We start from the raw sequence: 23761 nt of genomic DNA, 5'->3' as shown, positions 1-23761 counted from the left end.
CCAGGCAAAAGATAGTACGCAAGATAGTCTCTGTCCAACTTAATTTTTCTAGAAGAGAGAGATAAAATTATTCTGCAGTGCATGAGGATGATGCAAGTATAATGCTCTCAACGTTGCAGCTGGGTAGAACCTGAATATGCTTTCAGGGGGTAATAATCCCTTCAAAAAATGAATAACTTGTTCACTCAATGACTTTGGTCAAGACGGCTTGTGGGAAACTGCTGTGCGCATTTGCTGTTTGCACAAAATATACAATCAATTCACTTTACAGTGTATTCTGTGAAACGATTTGAGATGTTTCAATGACGTGATAAGGCGCTATATCAAATGCAAGGATTATTAATATTATGATGATGCAGATATAATGCTCTGCACTTAGTAGCTGGGTAGAATCTGAATAAGCTTTCCTCTCTTGCCCCAGATTATGGAACTTTATGCACAGCTCTTGCAGCCCAGCAGCATGAATTTCAAAACACTTTGCCGAAGAAAATGTCTCAAAGCACTTCACAGGATATACTGCAAGGTGAGTTGACTATATATTTTGTAGGAGAAACACGGCAGTCAATTGCACACAGCAGTGTCCCACAAACGGTCGTGGATTGAGTGACCAAATTTTTTTAAAGGGGTTATTACCCCAGAAAAGCAATCCGCCAATCGGCTAACAACCAGTTTCCTACTTACTGCTAGGTAAATAGAGGCTTGTGGAGTAAGGAAACTTGCCCAACGTTTCGTCCTGCCAGGAATCAAACCCAGGTCCCCTTGCTTGCCTGGCAAGTACTCTAAACAATACGCTACAGATGATTAGAGTGAAGTGTACCTAACTATACGTAGTCAATAATAATAATAATCCTTGCATTTGATATAGCGCTTTTCATGTCGGGAGGACGTCCCAAAGCGCTTCACAGAACACACTGTAAAGTGAATTGACTGTATATTTGTGGGCGAACGCGGCAGCCAATTGCGCACAGCAATGTCCCACAAACAGTTGTAGATTGAAAATGACCAATTTTATTATTGTTTTTGGTTTTGGAGGGATTATTATTAGGCTCTGTGTGGAGTAAGGAAACTTGCCCGAGGTTTCGCCCTCTGCCTGGAATTGAACCCAGGTCTCTCACTTGCAAAGCGAGTGCTCTAACCACTGAGCTACAGGACTCCACAAAGTAAGGCATTACTTTGACCAACCTCCAATATGACGTCTTTATAAGTGGTCTTAACTGTTGGGTTTATTTTCTTCTTATCCACAGTTAAATTGTCAACCAGTTATCTGCCAAGACTTCCAGAGAGATTTATAGTAAAAACTGGTGAATGGGTTTGCCTGTCTCTTGGTTGCCATTAGTAAATTATATTGCTCCATGACTGTCGAGTTTATTTTAGTGATGTATATTGCAACCCCCTGGTTTACATTGCATTAAAGCCCACTCTAACATAGCTGTTAACTATAATAGTCAGCACTTGTGAATTGCATTTAAATCTAAATCAGTATTTGTGTATCATGATGCATGCAATTTATTTGTTTTTAAATGCTAAAGGCTTGAAACTGACTCACTGAGAGGCAAAAAGTGAAGCTTGCCTTGTATAAACTATTGGACATTTACATGATTCTGTTGACTTATGTCTAAATATCGATGGAAGTCCAGCGTTTTAAAAGTGCTGTGCTAGGATTTGCATTGATGACTTTCCTGAATGCATTTTGTCTTACATTGGGTTCAATATTAGCTGTTAATTTAGAAATCCTCTTCCCTATGAGTGTAACATTTTACTGGAATAATAATGGGCAAATAAATATCCTCTCAAATGTGCCTTGTTTGGACGTTTAAGAAAAACAAGATATTAACACTCATTACTACCTATGCACACAGATTTATGGTTAATATTTAAGCTTTCAAAATATTAAGCAATGTTCTCCTATAAATTGCTTTAAGAAACTGAAACAAAGGGAAGAACTGAAATAATGGATAATTCTCAGGCTACAAACTACAACACGACAAGGGAGGTTTGGTTGAAAAAGGCCATTTGATCTCAAATGGAAGGAAAATTTGAAACGTTAATAAACCTGAGGAATATGAAGCAATGTATTCCTAACGTGTAGGTTTCCTACTACAAACAGATCCAAACAATAAGTTTAATAACAACAAATTACATTTATGTAGCGCCTTTCAAGTCGGAAAGACATCGCAAGGCGCTGGACAGTTAAGAGTTTGCACCCGAGCTGGGGGTTGGAATCAAGAGGAGTGGAGGGCAAGGGAAGTGGGGGTGGGAGTGGGCCAAAAGCACGTCAAAGAGGAAGGTCTTGTGATTGTCCTTGAACGAGGCAAGGGAGGGGGGTGAGACGGAGGGATTTGGGGATGAAGTTCCAGAGGGTGGGGGCATAAAAGCTGAAGGCCCGACCACCAATGGTGGGGCAGGCAGAGCGGGGGATACGGAGCAGGCCATTGCAGCCAAACGGTGGGAGCAGACAGGTTGGGACAGCTGTTAAGAGATCGAAGAGGAGGTAGAGGGGAACATGACGGTGGAGGGCTTTAAACGCGAGGACGAGGATTTAATAGTCCAGGCACATCAGAAATAACATAACCTGTCTTCCCCTTTCGCATACCAATCGACCCGTTGTCAACTGAGCATTTCTAACTTTATATCAGATTTCAAACCTTTGCAGGTATTTTTCTCCTTTCTCTTTTCCCCCCAGAAAGCTTATTGATCGGGAACACGCAAATGCAGTGAAGCAAACTGCACCCATCGCATCGCTAAATATAATATATAGGATATTTGTACAGTTGTGATATACATTATCTTGGAGTAGCATTTTTCAGTGTCTGCTGCAAGAGTGAATAAAATTCAAGCTGGTCTCACTCCATTGAGCCTAAACATGGTGCTGTTCACAACTCCCTTAGCTACATTTCCAGATGCACAGAAATATTGATTGCAACTCCACTAATCTTTGCATACAATGCAACGTACCTCATCTAATGAATGTATAAAGTACCCATTAACCTGCAAGTGCAGGTCCATGTTGAGAGAGTTTTAGCTACACTAGATTCTACGATAAATTTGCATCTCCTGTGATCCATTAATCTGCACACAAGAGTACACTCCTTGTACCTCACCAACTTTTTTTCCCAACCTGAAGTACATACAATTCAAGCTAATGAGGCAGAAAATACAGCAACAACCATTTCTACTTACCGTGTAGGTAATAACAGCCAGCATTCCAATCAAGGTCAAGGTACTTATGGAGAACGATAAGGCAGCCAGGCCACCTGCAAATACATGAAAGGTAATTGTAGATAGTTCCGATGCAGCTCATTTTCTCTCATCCCACCACGGCCTGCGCAGAGCAAGTTTAAATAACTGCTGCATTCGGGCTGAGATGCAAAACTGATGGATGGAAGTGTGCTGAAAAAATAGACAGTTTGTTGTAAGGTTAAAGATTTAATAGGACAGATATTTACATTATGCACTTGAGAATTTTTGATAGCTTTGCGTTATTGATATTTCTGGCTATTTTGGAAGCAGTTCAATTCGGACGTAACCTGATAGATACTTGGTTGGGGGGAGGGCGGTTATGGAAGGAAAGTGGGTTGAATCCAAAGTCTTGGTAAGCACACCTATGTGTATAAATTCAATCCCTTCCAAGTTGTTGCCGTTGTTTAATGGCAAGCTATGCGGTTTTAGCTGGTTAGACTCCAGCAGTCACCCCAACGCACACTCTGGGATCCCCAAACCTTGGCTCTTGCAAATCTGTGTCTAATACTCTCAGGAGTTAGGTCAGCAGGATGTGTCCCTCCACGAGAGAGTGCACATTTCATCCATTCCAACAATCTATCTCTGGGATTTCCATGTGTAGGTGGGATGCATGGAATTCTCAGCTTGGTTTGGATAGTCTTAAGTACGGTGATGGGTTTCCGAATGTGTCAGACACCAGGCTGAAGAAAATGAATTTATCCCCTCGCCTCCCTAGCTTGGATGCAAACTGTAGATTGTCTGGCACTTGGGACACCTTCCCGATGTGAAAGGCACTATGTAAATGCAAATTTGTTGTTGTAATTTGTGTCAATCTTGTTACTTCTAAGCAAATCCAACTACTATAATAATGATGAATAATAATCCTTGTATTTGATATCACATCGTTGAAATGTCTCAAAGCGCTTCACAGTGAAAAGTGTAAAGTGATATAATTGTAAAGTGAATTGACTGTATTTTGGGGCTGAAACTCGGCTGCCAATTGTGCACAGCAGTGTCCCATAAACAGTCGTGGATTGAATGACTTGATTGGCTAATCTTAAATACAAACCTTTTCTTTACAATATCTTCAAAATCATTTATAATGAACGAAGTGGGTTCAAAGACCAACTCCCAAGGATTTACTGAAAAGGTTACTTTTTCTTTTGAAGTCCTCTACACAACATTCTGCTGCATTCTTAAATTACTGAAATGGTGCCCAGTCATATATGTTCAAAAGGGGAATGAGGTCAGTCATCAATGGCCTTTTCACAGCGTGCTGCTTTTTAATTATTTTTTTTAAATTAAAATCCATTATAAAATGCATGGAAACCAAAGGGGCTGATTTGGATCCTCAATGCAAAACTCAGCTTAACGGAACTGGCAATTTTCAATGCTCAGATGTGACTATCTGAGCTAATGAGACAGTCAAGCAGAACCATTCCACTATCACCACCATAGATCCTTTTTACTGTCACTTTTGACATGTTTTGAACAATTTCAAAACACACAAGTTCTGACATCAGGAAAGCTGAAGTTAAAAGTTAGCGATAACACAAGAGGGAATCATCACAAGGTAGTTATTATCCCAGGATGTTTCAAACATGTCACTTTAATGGTTTTATTTCGACAACCACAAGAGTTGACTTCTATTAAATTCCTCAAAGTTAGCAAATTCCATCAGCACCTCAAAAGAAATTAAAATTGAATTTGATAACTTTTGATTTTATAATGGATTTTTAAAAATCTGCAAAGCATAATTCCCCAACCCTAACAAGAATTGTACATTGATCCATGACTGCCTGTGGGACACTCCTGTGCGCAATTGGCTGCCTACAAAATCTACAGTCACTTCACTCAACAGTATATTCTGAAGGGCTTTGAGACATCTCAACGATGTGATAAAGCGTTATAGCAAATGCAAGGATTATTATCACATTAGAATTCAGTCATGAAGTGCATCCTCATAACATTGGTTTGCTAATAAGGCAAGTGCTCTGTGGACCTGCTAGTTTTATGCACGGACTGAACAGAACGGCAAACAAATGCCTTACGAGCTCAGCAGGCTGTCACTGATGTCCTATGCATGCTTATGCACAGAAGTGCCATCTCAGCAAGTTATGAGTGTGTACTTTGCACAAGAATCACGACTAACATCCTGCTCTGTGCCAGACAAATCTAGCAAGTGATTCTGAGATCGATTATCATCATTATTGCGGTGACTTAGCATCTCTTTAGGGCCCTAAACTGTCAGCTCCAGCACGTTCAGGATTATGGAGATCTCTTCTTATCGACATGGACTGATCAATTCCTAGGAGAAAGAGCAAAAGACCCTTATCCACACCCTCATCTAAATATGTGAGAAGGACCACTTTGCAGCATTTTTAGCTGAACAAAAATACTAATATGTGAACTGTTCTTCATACTTCTGCCTAAAGGTTATTTAAGTAAGTTTAGACGTTATGGTATCACAGAATTCAGCAATGTTTAGATTAAAATCGATAGGTAAGGATATTTGACAATTAATGCTTGATAACCTTTAATAAGACTTATGTCGGTACAGACTAGCTGTTCCTAATGGCCTGTTTCCAAGCCCATCTCTCACCATGTAACGATTTGTAGAAGATACTTGAAAGCATCGACAGTTTTGCTCATGTTAATTATTAGAGATGTGGATCAAAGGATGGCACCAGGTTAATCCCCAAAGGACTGTCTCCAGCAGAGCATTGATGGGCTAATTCTTTCTTCTGTGTTGTAATTGCTCTAACTTGGGAAGACGAACTGACTTAAAATTCCTTTCTATTAGTTGACATCTCCAGATGAATTTATTGCAATGATACGTTAAAGAACCCAAGTCTTAATTTGGGTACAATTCGAGGGGCACATGGAAACATTTGCATTGCAGTGGCTTTGAAGAATTTAGTAATGAACTCCATTTCTTCTCACAGAGATCCGAAGATTCTGATGGTCCTATCGTTAGTTAGTTTTACTATTATGTACCTATGCATTTTTAAACACATATTTAGGCTTTCAGAACAGATCTCCATTACGATCTGCTTTTTATAATATAAATTCATTACCAACAGGTGGTCAGCTTGCTGCACGTTAAAAGAAATGGCCAATTTCAGACATTAGGTCGACACCAACATCACTTGCATACACAACAACAACAGATTACATTTGTATAGCGCCTTTCACATCGGCAGGACGTCCCAAGCTGCTGGGAAGAGAGATTGGCAATGACCTGGAAATTAGCCAACTTTCAGTAAGGAAGCAGGCATGCACAGATGTCAGTAGTGTAGGATCAGAGACTTCACCATGTGGAAGCAATGATCAGTGATTGCACCTTTTATAAGGCAGTTGGGAATTCTGTGGACACCACCCTCCCCCTCAGCTCCAAGCTTCTGAGTTATAACAACAACAATTTGTGTTTATATAGCACAACCTGAAGATGGGGAAGGAAGGGGCAAGGAGGAGGGAGAGTGTTCCAGAGTTGCGGTCTTTGGTGGTTGATAACATGACTACTGATGGGCACGAGGGACAAGCAGGAGATTGGAGGCAGAGGCAACAGGTTGCGGTTGGGGAGGTGCCAGGGCATGAGGGGATTTGAAGATGAGTGTGAGGATCTTGGAATTGATCTGTTTGGTGATAGCAAGCCAGTAGTGCCTGGCTAGAACTGGTGTGATGGGGTACGGGGGTTGGCGTATATGAGTAATGCGGGCGGTGCAGATTTGAATTAACTAGCGGATAGTGAAGCTGGGGAGACCAGTGAGGAGGACATTTGAGTAGTGTTTAGTAGAATAACTGGGTTCTACTTCAGTAATGCATGTTGGTAAACATTTTTTTTCTGCAAATTATTCAGTTTTGTTGAAGTTTATGAAGAGTGTTCTACTTACGACTGCTTCCTAGTTCCTCAAATAAAAATTTCACCTTCTCCCATTCTGTGGAATTCTGATTGGTAGGAATATTCAAAGGAACGAAGGCACTGCAATTTAATAGAAAAAAGATTTATAGATATTGCAGTAAGTCTACTTTCCACCCTACACAATAAATGATTTATTTTTAGGTTAATACATACTGCATTAATGTCTCAGCTTCAATGCCCTGTCCCTTTTAATAAAGAGTGTGAAATTCACTTATTTGCCAATAATGCTGCAGTAGAGCCTCCAGGCTTGTTAAAACTATATTTTACATAAATAATTTCCGCAAAATGAGGCAACCAATTGCGCACAGCCGTGTTCCACAGCCGCAGTCATGGATTGATTGAGTGACCTTTTCTTTAAAGGGATTATTACCCTTGAAAAATTGATCCACCACCAACAACCGGGTTCCTACTTAGTGCTGGGTAAACAGAGGCGTGCGGAGTAAGGAAACTTGCCTAAGGTTTCGCCATACCCAGGAATTGAACCCGGGTCCTCTCGCTTGTGAAGCGATCACTCTAACCAATACACTACAGGACTCCACAAAACCAGCTATATTCCATTTGCCGGCTACGTTCCAGCTGATACCGAGACACTAAGCAACAACCTCCTTTTGTAACTAGGACATTTCAAGGCCATTAATACCGTTGATGAAGCTCTCCAGTCCCTCTCCCTCAATCAACACAATTCCACTGGTAAAATGCTGCATCTATGTTTACATGACTTTCGTACTCTATTTGCTAAATAGGATACTGTGGCTTTCCAGGTTTTAACGAGAAACTCCCATTTGTGAGATATTCTGAAGATAATTGGAACCTGTGTTTATTCTCTATTATACCCTTGGGGTTTCTAATAAAGTCTCCTCTCTAGTTTTAACAGCTGGTCCAGCAAGCAAACCTTTGTTGCTTATGATGTGGAGGTTATAGCTTATCTATGCTCTGCCCTTGCAGAGCTGCACAACCCCTAAAGGCTATTAATTGCTCCACTTGCACCAATCTGCTGGATTTTGAGCAGTCTGTCCTACTACATCAAAGTCTTTTTGCGATAATGAATACTGTGACAGAGTACAAGTTTATGGATAAATTGACAAGCAGTCCTGTAAACTAGCAGTGAATATAGTATGTGGAATAGGCATGGAGTTCTTGCAAATTTCCCTTATTTTGAACAACAGCCATCAGATTACACTTTAAATTAATAAGAAACACAAATATGATTTACAGATAGAAAACTTCTGCAAATGCAACAGACAGCAAACACATTTAAATAATGCAAAAATTCCTTGCATTTGATACAGCGCCTTATCACATCTTCAACTCGTCTCAAAGCGCTTCACAGAATATACTGTAAAGTGAATTGACTGTATATTTTGTGAGTGAAACTCTGCAACAAATTGCGCACAGCAATGTCCCACAAACAGTCGTGGATTGAGCGACCAATTATTTTTAAAAAAAAACCTTTATTTTTATTATTCCACAAACACACAATGTTGAGGACAAAGATGTGACATTGAACTCCACAGAGATGATAAACAGATTGGCTCACTACATTTAAGATATTTAATCGAGTGGCTTGAGAGAGACATATTGTAGGATTTTCCTCTTTGTTTTGTTTTATTTACATTGTGACCAATTCCGAGCTCCAATATTGAGTCCACAATGGATCAATTATCCTTTGTAAGAATGTCATAGTATGTTCACATAGCATCTGGTCTCGGAGGGCTCTATAACTCGATAATCAGTTTTCCAGTTTACACATTGATGCATCAAAGGCAATTTAATGAGCTGTATTAAGATGTGAACTGTAGAAAAAAAACACACCGGTCACGTTTCAGTCACAAAATGTCAATATCTTCCTTGCCAAAACTAAGTGCACAGCATTTCTTGGGCTATGTAAACAATATCTGAACACGCTTTTAAGAGTTTCAGCACAGGTCCTATTGATTTATTGAAACCTGCTTAAATCCAGCTGATCAATAACTTAAGTTATTGCAAGCAATTCCAGTGAATTATTTAGTCCACCTACCGCTCAGCAAATTGAATCCTAGATCTTCTCCTCCCACACACTTTTTCAATCATCTCAATTATTGCTAAATCGTTTTCGTCCTTGTCAATATATGTGCCCAAACAGCCATCACTTTTATTTGCACTGAAGTGAACGATGCCCTTTGTCCAAGGGTATTCTGCCCCTTTACCCCGCATCTCTCCTTTGCATTAAACTTCGGAGCCTGAGCTAGCAAAAGTAGCAAACAGTGCACAGCGCACACAGCCATGACATGGTCACGCAAATTACTTTTTTCCCATGAAGGGTAGTGAAAATCTGTAACAGTTTCCCCCAAAAGGTTGTGGATGTTGGATCTATTCAAATTTTCAAGACTGAGGTGGATAGATTTGTTAAATCAGGGTATCAAGAGATATGGGGCAAAGGTGGGTAACTGGAGTTGAGGTACAGATCAGCCACGATCTTATATGGGATGACCAAAAAGTTTTATTTTTCAGCTACCTTATTATTTTTAAAAAATCATTCCTTTAAGACTTGTGGACGTTGTAATGATATCATGACTTTTTGGTCACCCTGTAGAATGGCGGAACAGGCTCGAGGGGCTGAATGGCATAGTCCTGTTCCTATGTGGAACAACTGAAAGTGGCATATAACAAGGCTGACGCCCCAAAACAGTGCTCAGAACGTGCCATATTCTCGGTGGTGCCAGTCTTTGGGTTAGACATTGACGTTGCCTGTTCAGGTTCACATTAAAGATCACATGGTCCACAAATATACAGTCAATATACGATTTCGCCTACGAATATACAATCAATTCACTTTACAGTATATTCTGTGAAGCGCTTTGAGACGTCTTGAAGATGTGAAAAGCGCTATATCAAATGCAAGGATTATTATTATTATGGCACTATTTGAAAAGAAAAGGGAGTTCATCCCCGGTAGCCTGACCAATATTCTCCCTGATGAAATTGGTCATTCATCTCATTCGTGTGTGGGACATTGCTATGCCACATTTTGGTCGCCACATTTACCTACAAATACAGTTGCACTACTCTTTACTGAAACTTTGTGAAGTGAATTAAGACGTTCGTCATTCCAGGTGCTATTATCAAATACAACAATTATTTCTATGGCATTAAAAAGTAGAGCTGGCGATCAACTAAAACTAGATCTGTCTGGCAACTTTTCCCACAAACATTTTGCTGTCCATCACAAATAATTGATGTTCTCTGCAGGGCCTTTTCACAATCCATACACCATAAATGAAGCTAAGTCTTGTTGCAATCATTTGTATATTTTACTTATATTCTTCAGTGAATTTTAATGTAGGGCATGCCATAAGAATATTTAGTCATTTAAGTTTTTTTGTACTACTTCTTTAGGTTTCAGTAAGTATTCAACTCAAGTCCATTTTGACACAACTGAAAATGACCTCCACAGTAAAAGCATTCCAACATAGGAATGCAAAGCAAGTTCAGAGGTGTGAGTTCTTTGCAAAACGACTGCACTTATAATAATAAGAAGAATCCTTGCATTTGATAATTCACTACAATGTTGAAATAATAATAATGAGCAATCCTTGCATTTGATATAGCCCCTTATCATGTCGTTGAGACGTCTCAAAGTGCTTCATAAAATATCCCGTAAAGTGGATTTTCTGTGTATTTTGTGCGAGAAACGAGGCAACCAATTGTGCACAGCAGTTTAAAAAGAGTTAAAAGTGTAAAAAAAGTTAAAACAGTACATTCAATAAGTTCGCAGGCCACTCTACAAAACTGGGTCTAATGTGGACTCCTTCAATATTAAAAAATCTTAATAATTAATAACAATAATTTAGTAACTCAGCTGCCACCAATTTTTCGTTTTCAAGTACCAATTCCCTTTTGAAAGCTACTATTGAATCTGCTTCCACCTCCCTTTCAGGCAGTGCATTCCAAGTGCATTTCACTTTAGAGAAAATTTGCTAGGATGCTCAGGCACACACACACAAGCAGCATTGGCAGAAACATGAAAAAGATCTATACCTTTGTGGGAAAGGAGAGGAAGAAACCAAGAGACAGAAAAAAAACCTTAATACAGGCTTTAAGATAAATGATACTTTATATTTTTCGAAATAGCTTGTGCTGAAAACTCTGTACCCTTGGAATGTGCATTTAAAAAAAAGGACATCTGTGCACTCACAGTGTGAAGCCTTCTATAATCACAATGCTGGACTGGAAATGGCAGAGTGTGGTTAATACCCTTATGCTCAACACCTGCTGCATTGTGTCCAGAGACGTGAAACAGGGCACCACTGGACCATGCCAGCTCTTCACCTTAAAAATAACAAATGGTGTGACAAAACATGATAGATAATTCTCGCCTACTTAAGTCCCATCCTTCCCAAAATAGTACTGATTTATTAGATTGCAGAGTCTGTGTGGCAGAAGGTTCTTTTTTCCGTAATGTGGTTACAACTCAAAGTTCATTAAGCAATCATCCTCCTTTCCCGAAAGAATCCATGTGCTGCATGAAAGGGCAAAATAAAGGCTTTCTTCCTTTTTTAAAAAAAACCTTTAAATTATTTCTCTCTTCCCTCTCCCTCCTGGAACGAGTCTGATCAACATGTATTTTAATAATAATAATCCTTGCATTTGATCCAGCGTCTTACCATGTCTTCCAGACATCTCAAAGGGCATCACAGAATATACCGTGAAGTGAATTTTGTGGGAAGAACGAGGCACTAATTGTGCACAAATAGTCGTGGACTGATTGACAAAATTATTATTATTTTTTTTTGAACGGATTATTTCCCCGGAAAAGCAATTTGCCAATCGACTAGCAACCGGGTGCCTACTTACTGCTAGGTAAACAGAGGCGTGTGGAGTAAGGAAACTTGCCTTAACGCTTCGCCCCAACCAGGTATCAAACCCAGGTCCTCTGGCTTGTGAGGCAAGCACTCTAACTACTGTGCTACAGGACTCCACTGTGACCCGTTCACACAAGAAAATATGTCAAAGCACTTTACATGGACACAGAGCAAGGTGGAAAGCAGAGATGATCGAAAAGGTACTTTCTTTTAAGAAGACAGAGTACAAGGCAGAAGAGTTCCAGAGAACTGCACCACTAATGATGAGGCAGACAGGACTAGGCACATGCAAATCCTGGTTTGGGGAGTGAAAGGAGTTGGTGGGTGACTGGAAGTAGATGAGATTGCTCAAGCAAGCAAGCAAGCAAGCAAGCAAGCAAGCAAGCAAGCAAGCAAGCAACAACAACAACAACAACAAGATTCCATTTATAGAGCGCCTTTCACGTCAGGAGGACGTCCCAAGGCGCTGCACAGTTGGGTCATGACCCGAGCAGGGGGGAAATGGTCAGGGTGAGGGGAGGGAAGGGGGGGAGCGAGGAGGAGGAAGAGAGTCGAGAGGGGAGCTGAAGGCACGGTCAAAGAGAAAGGTTTTGAGACCGGCCTTGAAGGAGGAAAGGGAGGAAGCGGCGAAGGCACTGGGGGATGGAGTTCCAGAGCCTCGGGGCTGAGAGGCTGAAGGCCCGACCACCGATAGTAGGGCGGTTGGGGCGGGGGACGTGGAGCAGACCGGAGCCAGAGGAACGGAGGGTACGGGCAGGTAGGTAGGGGGATAGTAGGTTGGAGAGGTAGGAGGGAGCAAGGCCGTGAATGGCCTTGTAGGTGAGGATGAGGATCTTGAAATCAATCCTCTGGGGGATGGGGAGCCAGTGGAGGCGAGCGAGGGTAGGAGTGATGTGGTCCCGAAGCCTGGTGCGGGACAGTACACGAGCTGCAGAGTTCTGAATGACCTGCAGCTTGTGGAGGGAGGTGGCGGGAAGGCCGGCGAGGAGAGAGTTCCCATAGTCCAGCCTTGAGGTGACAAAGGCGTGAACCAGGGTTTCAGCAGCGTGAGGGGTGAGGTAGTGCCGTAGTCTGGCGATATTCCGGAGGTGATGGAAGGCGGTGCCAGTTGTGGTGCGGATGTGAGGGAGAAAGGACAGCTCAGGGTCGAACAAAACGCCGAGGTTCCTGACTGGCTTTGAGAGGTGGAGAGTGCAGCCTTGGATGCTGATGGTGTCAGCGCCTGAGGTGCGGAGGCGCTGACGTGAGCCAATCAGGAGGGCCTCGGTTTTTCGCACGTTGAGCTGAAGAAAGTTGTCTCTCGTCCAGGACTCGATGTCGGACAGGCAGGCTGTCAGGACATCGGTGGTCGTGGAGTTGAGAGTAGAGGAGGAAAGGTAGAGTTGGGTGTCATCCGCATACATGTGGAAGTTAACCCCATGTTTGCGGATGATGTCACCGAGGGGGAGCATATAGAGGGTGAAGAGGAGGGGACCGAGGACAGAGCCCTGAGGGACACCACATGAGACAGTACGGGGGGTGGAGGAGAAGCCATTCGTTGAGACGAAGTGAAGACGGTGGGAAAGGTAAGAGCTAAACCATTCAAGGACAGTGCCTTGAAGGTTGAGGTGGGAGGACAAGCGGTGGAGTAGGATAGCGTGGTCGACCGTATCGAATGCTGCCGATAGGTCGAGGAGGACGAGGAGACAGAGGGAGCCCTGGTCACAGATGGTCAGGATATCATTGGTGACCTTGACCAGGGCAGTTTCTGTGCTATGAGCAGCACGGAAACCTGACTGAAGGGGTTCAAAAAGAGAATGGGTGGAGAGGAAAGAGCGCAGTTGGGAGGCGACAACTCTTTCCAAGACCTTGGAGAGAAAGGGGAGGTTGGAGATGGGCCGGTAGCTTGATAGCTGCGACGCATCAAGGGAGGGTTTTTTCAGGGTGGGCGTGATGATGGCAGTTTTTAATGGAATGGGGACAGAGCCAGAGGAGAGGGACAGGTTTATGATGTCAGTGATGTGTGGGGCAAGAAAATGGAGCTGGGAGATAAGGAGTGGAGTGGGGATGGGGTCAAGGGAGCAGGTGGTTGGTTTTAGGGATAGGATGAGTTCAGTGACAGAGGGTGGGGAAACGGGTACGAAGGTGTGTAGGGGAGGATGGGTAGGAGTCGGAGTGTGGGAGGGAAGGGGTGGGTGGTGGGTGGAAGTTGGAGGGGAAGTGACCGCGGAGCGGATTCCCTTGATCTTGGATTCAAGGAAATCCAGCATCTCCTCGCAGTGAAGGTTGGAGGAGATGACCTGCGCGGGGTGGCGGGGGGGACGGAGGAGTCGGGATGTGGTGGAAAACAGTAGCCTGGGGTTGTTCTTCGCCTCCAGGATTATCCTGGAGTAGAAGGACGACTTGGCCGAGGCTAGAGTGGAGCGGTAAATTTTGAGGAGGTCCAGCCAGATTTGTCGGTGGACCGTTAAGCCGGATTTGACAAAGGTGCGCTCAGCAGCCCGCACCTGGCATTTCAGTGAGCGGAGGTGGGTGGTGTACCAGGGGGAGGAGCGGGAGTAGGAGACAGTGCGGGAAGTGATGGGGGCAAGAGTATCGAGTGTGGAGGAGAGGATATTGTGGAGGAGGGAGAGAGGAGAAGAGGGGTCGGTGAGGGTTGAAGGCCAGAGGGAGAGGAGTTCAGAGGACTCCAAGGCATCGGTTAGGGATTGTGGGGGTAACTTCTTCCAAGGGCGGTAGAAGATGGTGGTGGGTCTGGTGGAGGTGGGGAGGGGGGTGGAGGTGGTGAAGGAGATGAAGTAGTGGTCGGAGATGGCCTTGTCGGTAATAGTGACATCCGAGACACTGAGGCCCCGGGTGATCACCAAATCGAGTGGGTGGCCGTGACTGTGAGTGGGGGAGTTTATGTGTAGGGAAAGGTTGAGTGAGGAGAGCAGGGAAGAGAAGTCTGTGGAGATGGAGCAGGAGGGGGTGAAGTGTAGGTTAAAGTCGCCCAGGATGATGAGGCGATCAGAGGAGAGGCAAAGAGATGTGAGGAGTGTTGAAATGTCAGAGATGAAGGTGGGAGAGGTTTTAGGGGGCCGGTAGAGGAAGCAAGCAAGCTTCCTCTACCGGCAAGCAAGCAAGCAAGCAAGCAAGCAAGCAAGCAAGCAAGCAAGCAAGCAAGCAAGCAAGCAAGCAAGCAAGCAAGCAAGCAAGCAAGCAAGCAAGCAAGCAAGCAAGCAAGCAAGCAAGCAAGCAAGCAAGCAAGCAAGCAAGCAAGCAAGCAAGCAAGCAAGCAAGCAAGCAAGCAAGCAAGCAAGCAAGCAAGCAAGCAAGAAAGAAAGAAAGAAAGAAAGAAAGAAAGAAAGAAAGAAAGAAAGAAAGAAAGAAAGAAAGAAAGAAAGAAAGAAAGAAAGAAAGAAAGAAAGAAAGAAAGAAAGAAAGAAAGAAAAGATTAATATTTGGGGGGAATTTGGATTTCAAGATGGTCAGGTGAAAAACTCAATCTATGAAATATGCGGTGGAGGAGGGGAGAGGAAGAGAGACGTTATCCTGAATCACAAAGCAGACAGAACCTAACTCAAAATTAAAAAGGATAGTGTAGAAATTATATGAAATCACACAAGTGTCAATTAAATGCGACCTCTTCCACATTAGATCACGTCTTCAAAAGTCTCAAAGCGCTCCATAGAATATAGTGTAAAGTGAACTGACTGTATATTTTGTGGGCAAAACACGACAGCCAATTGCGCACAGCAATGTCTCACAAACAGTCATGAATTAAAGTGACTAATTTATTACTTTTTTAAGGAATTATTACCCCCGGAAAAGTGATCCACCAATCGACTCACAACCGGGTTCCTACTTACTGCTGGGTAAATAGAGGCGTGTGGAGTAAAGGAACTTGCCCAATATTTCGCCCTACCGGGAATCGAACCCAGGTCTCTTGTTTGCGAAGCGAGTGCTCTAACCACTGAGCTGCAGGACTCCATAAATGTCTTAAAGCGCCTCACAGGAATTACTGTGAAGTGACTGTATTTTGTAGGTGAATGCGCAATCAATTTGCACACAGCAATGTTTCACAAATAGCCATGAAATGCACGCCAAATTTTATCTGGCAGAATGTTGGCCGGTACACTACATAGAAGTATATGTTTAGTTGTGATCTGTACGCAACGATGCTTGTGCTGCAGTTGTTTGCATAAGTCCACCAGAAAAAGTCCCAGTTCCTCTAATCTCTTATCACAAGCCCAACCATGCAGAGCTCCTTTATATCTTTATAGATGACACCAATTCATATTTTCACCCACAAAATACACAAGTCAATCCACTTTACAGTGTATTTTGTGAAGCGCTTTGAGACGTCTCAAAGACGTGACAAAGCGCTTATGAAATGCAAGGATTATTATATACAGCTCCTCATTACAGTAAAACCCTATTATAAGGCAGATTCACTTAACGTAGGTGCCATGTGGACCTGTTGGCTTGAACGCAGATTGTTTTGCTTCTCACATGCTAAGTGTGATATGTTTCCAGGTTGGCACCAGTGTTATTTCTTGCGCATGACTGATATGCAGACGGTGATTGTATTTTTTGCAATTGTGCAGCACAGAAAATGTGAAGGGAACCAACAACCCAGAAATGCCATTTTTTAATACAGGACGCCAGCACAAATACGCTGCAAGTGATGGCAGGCCGCAATCATTTTTCATCAAATCATGCATATGTAGCACATAGGAAATGCTGCTACAGTGGACTGTAAGTTACCTGTAAGGTTGCCGTAATTTCTCACTTTTAGAAGTCAAGTTACTAAGTTACTGTCCGCACCTTCTGCTATAGCATTAGCAAGGCAACGCAGTGGAGTGTCCACTTCTTCTAGGGGACTGGATCATTAAGGCCTTCAAATTGCTTAACACCTCACATTAGCTCTTCCAACCTCCACGCAGATGGATGTCAACACCAACTCAACACTGTGCTCTCTTCAGCCCTCAAACATCTGTTGTCGAGCACCGCACTTGTACAACACCGTCTGCAGCTCAGAGGGACCTTTCTCACCATGATTGACGACAGACACCAGCCGGTGGAAGAAAGATTTGGGATTATTCGTGTGCAGTTGTGATCAGTTATGGTGCGATTCAACCCGATGGTCCTGCTTCATTTCCCTAATAACCACCTCAGCCTCACACTATGCAGGTCACCTTCTGCTTCTGCTTAATAGCTCTCCTTCCCTTTGCAGTTACCTTGACAGGATTCTGCTTTGCAGAAGAATGGCTATCAGGCTGTAGCTTCAGTTTACTTGCAACCTCAGCTGCAGGAGCAAGACTTTGATCACATCATCTGTCATCGATTTCATACTATCAGCTTCATAGGCAATACTTCAGATATCCTGGTATGATCATAACAGAAAGGGCATCAGCCATGGCAAACTGCCAGTCACCCCTCTTCACAGGACCAGCACCCTGCTCAAGATGGTCAAAAGCTGCCCTCTTTATGTAATAGGTATCCAGCCAGTGGTCTGAGGTTTCCCAGCAATGCTGAACATTGCAATAGGATGTGCCAAGCTATTCATAATCACATAGTTGATCACAGAACAACATGAAGGCAAATAACGTGTGTCAAATGGAAACTTCCCTTCAGTTTATTATTCTAAATCACATCCCATTTCATCCCCAATATAACATCCACTGTAGCTTCCTTCCTCTTACAGATATACTCAACTACCAATTTTGCCTCCAACATAATTTAGTATTTCTCTCACCATCATTTGCCCTGCCTTAAGATTACATATCTAAAAAGTTAAAAAGAAATGTTCAAAGAAAATGTAGGCAATCATTAGATACACATCTCCACAATTGATTACATCAAGCCAAACTAGAAAGGAATAAAAGGTTAAAGCAGTCAAATTGCAGGTAATAGGGGAAACGGAGCAAATGTAGAAAGAAATGACATGTAAAGGCAACATACAAATTAGGTTGTTTTCAACTTTCTCCAGCACACATCTAAGTGGGACTCATTATAATAGGACTGAAGAGTTGCAGAAGACTTACATAAGAGACAGATTAGTAGTTTTTCTTTAAAAAAAACAACAAAAATCCAGCTGCTGAAAAATGTGCTACAAAAGTGACAGAATCTAGTAAGCTTAGGAGGCAGTTCCGTGACATTACTACAGTGGTCGACACTCAACTAGATAGAAAACTGGCAGAAAGGAAGATAGGTTAAGATTTTTCACAATGGAGCAGATTGCGTGAAGTTAATTATCTGAAATGGACAGACTCCAGAACCTTATAGAACATTTCATCCAGCTGGATAAGTGTCTGTCTGTCTCTTCAAAGACACTGGGAATGTTCTGTGAACACCAACAAATGACATTTAAATTTGAATTTCCTGTAACACAGATGTTTCCTGTTGGGATCAATGAATAAACCGATTCCTAACACACATTTTAAAAAAAGCGCTGGATTTGAGGTGCAATGCAGTTAAATTTTGCACATCGCACAGAGCTAGGAAAACCCTGTGGAGTCAGAGCTGGCCAATGGCTTTCAGTAGAGGTCAACTGGGCAAATTACTGGCAAACGAAGTTCAATGTAGACAAAGTTACTACAAATAAAAAGCAAAAATAGGATGTATTCATACTCCAAGGTCAGTTAGAAATTACTAACAGCAACTTTCATTTATATAGCGCCCCTCACGCAGGGCAGTGTCCCAGACCGCTTGAATACCAAGGAGTAAGATGCAAGAACTCCAGTGTTAATTCAGTGTGAGAGATGGCAAACAAGGCAACAGAATGTTAGGCTGCATTGCCAAAGCAGTCAAGCTCAGATCCCCATCAGGTCATGCTGAAGTGTTTCACTTAGACTACAGTGGTGTACTGCACAGTGTACTGGTTGCCAGGGCAGAAAGCGCTGCCAAGACTCTAAAAGCAGAGGAAAAGAGACTGAATGATTTGCAAGAGGATGAATTACAATGAAGGGCCATCATCATTTGTACCTTGCTTGGTGAACTATAAAATGTCTGTATACATAATAATAATCACCCATAATAATTCGCCCACAAATATAGTCAGTTCACTTTACAGGAATTCTGTGAAGCGCTTTCAGATGTCTGGAAGACGTGAAAAGCGCTATATCAAATGCAAGGATTATTATTATTATTAATAATCCTTGCATTTGATACAGCGCCATGCAACATCGTTGAGACGTCTAAATCGCTTCACAGAATATATTGTAAAGTGAATTCACTGTGTATTTTGTCAGCGAAACAGTAGTGAGGAATGTTTTGAGGGAGTATTATCCCCCGGAAAGCCATCCACCAATCGACTAACAACCGGGTTTCTACTTACCGCTAACAACTGGGTTCCTACTTCCTTGCAATTAGGATTGAAATACTAACATAGCTATATTCTGACTTCAGAAAATAGCAACAGGTTCTACTGACATTCTTAGAGTCACTTTTGTAGCTATTCATCCAAGACAGTGAATGTAAACATCTGTGGCTGCTGCGGTGGGCGGGGAGGAGGTAAGAAAAGGAGAAAAGAGGAAGAGAGAGGAGAAATAAAATCCTAGCCAAGCTCAAACATCCATCGTGCATGTGCTGGCTCTTTGAAACAACTATCCAACCAGTGCCACTCGCCCACTCTTTCCCCATAGCCCTGCCATTCTTTTCATGTATTTAATTCCTTTTTGAAAGCTATTATGAATCTACTTCCATCGCCCTTTCAGGCAGAGCATTCCAGATCGTAACAACTCTATGAGTAAACAAAAATCTCCTTGTCTCCCTTCTGGTTCTTTTGTCAATTATTCTCCCCCAACAATCATAAAAGGACTTTGCAATAGTGGGCACTGGACGGGACACATCCCTCCAGAACTCAACTGTTCACTGTTCTTTCTTGCCAAGATACTTTTCAATAAAATTCTGAAATACCCTAGGCACGCTTGCCTGTGTTTACATGCGGATGAGACAACTTGCATAACAGTCACCAAATTCCCCCTAGCAACCAGCTCGGAAATGTTATTTCAGCACAAGGACACAATGCAGTCTTGATGAAAAATACTTGCTTTGCTGTGACGTGGTTTGATTAAGTATGCTCTTCAAAATATCTTTGTATCCCGAAGATTAATAGTACACATTAAATGGGAGATCAGCTGAATTAAATTCCCCTGAGTCCTGCTGAAGCTGTACAATGCTTTGGTCAGGACTCATCTGGCACACACTTCTCGTTTCTGCTTTCTAGGCCCGAGAGTGCTGAAGAGACAAAAAATGGCTGATCTCTAGTGTTGAGACGAACTGTGAGAAGCTTCATAAGGTAAGCCTCTTTAGTTCAGCAAGAACCTTACAGAAAGTCTATGGATACACAGAAAATAATTTCCGAGACTGTGAGAGCAAAAAAATCTACATGATAGGGTTGAGAGGGTCAAGTTTAGGATAGACATCAGAAATCATCCTCCCATTTGATATGATATCTTCCACATCTGTTCGACATGGCAAAGCAGTTTGCCGGATTTATTGGAGCCTATCCTATGTTAGAAAATGCAGAAAGTATTTTCTATATCAAATCCTTTCACTGTCTACCCCCAGCCTATGTGCGACATCCAGCCCTACTAAGCCAGCTACAGAGGAGTGCTGTAGCTCAGTGGTTAGAGTACTCGCCTCGCAAGCAAGAGACCTGGGTTCGATTATTGAGCGCTTTGAGACGTGTTCCATACAAATGTAAATTGTATTGCGTTTCTTTATACCAGAGTGTGGACATCTGGAATATTACAAGGATGGTTGAACCAGGAGAATTAGGTTCGTTTAAGAAACAGCTGGACTGTTTAAAGAGCCCCTCCTTTAATCAACCCCTCCTCTTTATAATCACTCGGTGCTACAAATTGTGCTCCACAGGCATTTTTTGCTAGATTTCATTGGCCAACAGCTACCACCATTATACGAAAAGGGTTCAATTTGTTTCAAATAATATTCAATTTCAGGTTCAAGCTATATTCTACAACAATTTGGTTAAAAGACAATTTCATTCTCTAGCTAAAAGCTGAATTGATGTAAATTTACTTTGACACTTTACAACGTGAAATTGATAATGCTGTATCCAGGCTTTGAGGGCTTTTAACCCTTGTTCTGAGAAGACAAATGTGTAATTATAGCGTGAGCATTGGGTATTCGTGATCAGCCTTCTCTTTCACAGCCATATCTAGCTCCACTCGCAGAAAACTAATCAGATTTTAAGAGCAAAAAATTGGAGATTGAATTCGCAGGGGTTTCTTTCTGTGTAGATTTGGAAAGGTTACTCCCAAATTTAGCAGTGCAACTTGGCAGCTCAGATATACACGCATGCATACATACTAAGCGTTCTGTTGCTTGTCTCAGCTCCCCCTCTCTTTCACACCCCCACTCGAAAAAAATAGTATTCCCCTAAGACACTACTGCATGCGAACGGCGCTACATAAATGCAAGTCATTGTTGTCCTCCCAACATGAAAGGCACTTAAATGAATGTAAATTCATTGTTACTGTTGAAATAGATGCCATCATATGAAATACATGTCATACATTAGTACCACTTCTTTACTTAACAATAATAATCCTTGTATTTGATATAGCGCCTTATCACGGCATTGAGACGTCTCTAAGCGCTTCACAGAATATACTGTAAAGTGGATTGACTGCGTACTTTGTAGGTGAAACGCGGCAGTCAATAGCCCACAGCAGTGTTCCACAAACAACCAATATTATCTGGGGGATTTGTTGGCCAGGACACCGGGAGAAACTCTTTCCTCTTTTCGAATAGTGTCATGGTATCTTTAACATCCACCTGAACAGGCAGACGGGACCTTGGTTTAGCGTCTCATCCGAAGGACGAAAAATGTAATACATAAATGCATACATAAAATGTAATTGCATATTTACCCTAGTGGACTGGGAGAAGGCAGTTTGCAGGCACCAGGCCTATTAGGCAAAGAACTCTCTCTTTAAAAATAAGAGAGAAATAAAGGAAATATAGTTTTGCAAGGAAATAAAGTGAAATCTTTATAATCCATGGAGTGGGTAGAGGGGAAAATCAATGAAAGAGCATTTCCCCATCACTACAGTGAATCAATACACAGCACATTTATGGATCAATATTCAGTTAATTAAGCTTTTTCAAACTTACCCAATTAAAAGCAGGACGGAACAGACAAACACAAAGACCGTGGTGTATTTCAGTGCATTCTTCACTTGCTAGAAGAAAAATACATGAATTAGACTTATAGAACCCATAACAAAGTTTAGTGAGCTGCACGCATGTGGAATGTACAATCGTTAGAAAGGTTATGCTTCAGTAGTTATAGTCATCTTTCTACACAATACAAAATTAAACTTATTTAGCTCCTTTCACAACAGAAGGTATAAATATCAAGACAATCAAAACAGCCAATATACAATTTCAGGCCCTTAGTTAAAAAATATACACGACTGAGAACTGCTGATCAGTATGGCTCATGTTGGGAGGACGTCTCAAGGTATTTCACAAAGTGCTTCACAGGATTAAAGTGTAGCAACCATTCTGCCAGCAAACGTGGCAGCCAATTTGCACACAGCAATGTGCCACAAACAACTGTGATTTGCTGACGTTAGGACTGTTATTTGTGAAATAGTGGGATATAACACATGGCATTCCTAATTCCATCGATTTGCAAGAACTCTGGCTCCAGAAGGAGTTTTCAACACCACAGGATCACTACAGGTTGGTGTGACACATTTCCAGTTACCAGAGGAGATGCCAATTTGCACATCTTAGATCGCTTAAAGAATCCCTTTAGAAAACTATTATCTTTTAAACTCATGACTGTGGCTACTGCTCATTAAGCTGAGGAGGTGCTTCTCAATTTTGATTTGCACTAATAAGCAACATGAGCAGTTTGTCAATTAATTATATCTATTTGTATTTATTTTTTATTATTAAATTCTACTATTTATGCAAACAGTAGACTGAAAACTGATCCTTGCTTAAAAACAAATTCATTGCAAACAAAAATTGAACTATTGTCGACAGCTGTGGAAGTCTGCATGGCCTCTGCTTAAACACAGGCTAGGAGCTCAATTTGCACAGTGTTGGCTTGTAGGACTCATTTATCAAAGAGACACCTTTTCCTTTCCCTGGGTTTCTCCTTGAATACCCAACAGAACTCATCCTGATTTACAGAACAGTAAACCTCTCATTACCAGCAGCAGATGCTACTGCCAACACATGACGCAAGTTACAGAATTGTGAAGTATAGAAGTACTTCAATTCAACTCAACCGTAAAGCACAGAAACCTTGTTAGAGGCAGAGGCACAAGACACGTGATCACATGTCAGCTCCGACTGCCACCAAAGCAGCTAATCGACTTGGTCACAAGATTACACCCCCAGATACGTGAAGGAGCTTTATGGAAGGTCAGAGATTTACGTGAGCTTACAGAACAACTGTTCAGATCGTCGTCCTCTTTCTCCTCGTAATAGAAGTAGACAAACGGGATCCACAGGAAAACACAGAACAAGATGATGGAGTACAATGCTGGAACAAGAAAAATAGGAATTATGCTCTGCAATGCAACAGTTTGTTATTTATAACAATAATAACAAAAATAATAAGCCTTGCATTCGATTTAGCGGGTATCACGTATCACAGAATATACTGTGAGGTGAATTGACTATATTTTGTGTGTGAAATACGTCAGCCAATTGCCTACAGCAGTGTCCCACAAACAGTCATGAATCGAGTGACCAAAGCATTATTTATTGTCTCATGTTTCGCCCTGCCCGGGAATCGAACCCGGGTACTCTCGCTTGCGATGTGAGTGCT

The 23761-nt window shown here is 42.1% G+C and overlaps 1 protein-coding gene across 1 annotated transcript in view; it reads right to left on the bottom strand.

Moving 5' to 3' along the window:
* lmbrd1 (LMBR1 domain containing 1) overlaps positions 1-23761 on the bottom strand; it is a 116718-nt gene that overhangs the window by 62328 nt on the left and 30629 nt on the right. The window contains 4 exon segments of the mRNA NM_001292855.1: positions 3181-3254; positions 7113-7201; positions 22087-22154; positions 23376-23473. Coding sequence (NP_001279784.1) covers positions 3181-3254; positions 7113-7201; positions 22087-22154; positions 23376-23473 — 329 coding nt within the window.

Source organism: Callorhinchus milii, unplaced genomic scaffold (assembly GCF_018977255.1).
Source record: "Callorhinchus milii isolate IMCB2004 unplaced genomic scaffold, IMCB_Cmil_1.0 Scaffold3, whole genome shotgun sequence".
In the NCBI taxonomy this organism is placed as follows: domain Eukaryota; kingdom Metazoa; phylum Chordata; class Chondrichthyes; order Chimaeriformes; family Callorhinchidae; genus Callorhinchus; species Callorhinchus milii.
This window is presented reverse-complemented; position numbering and strand designations above follow the sequence as displayed.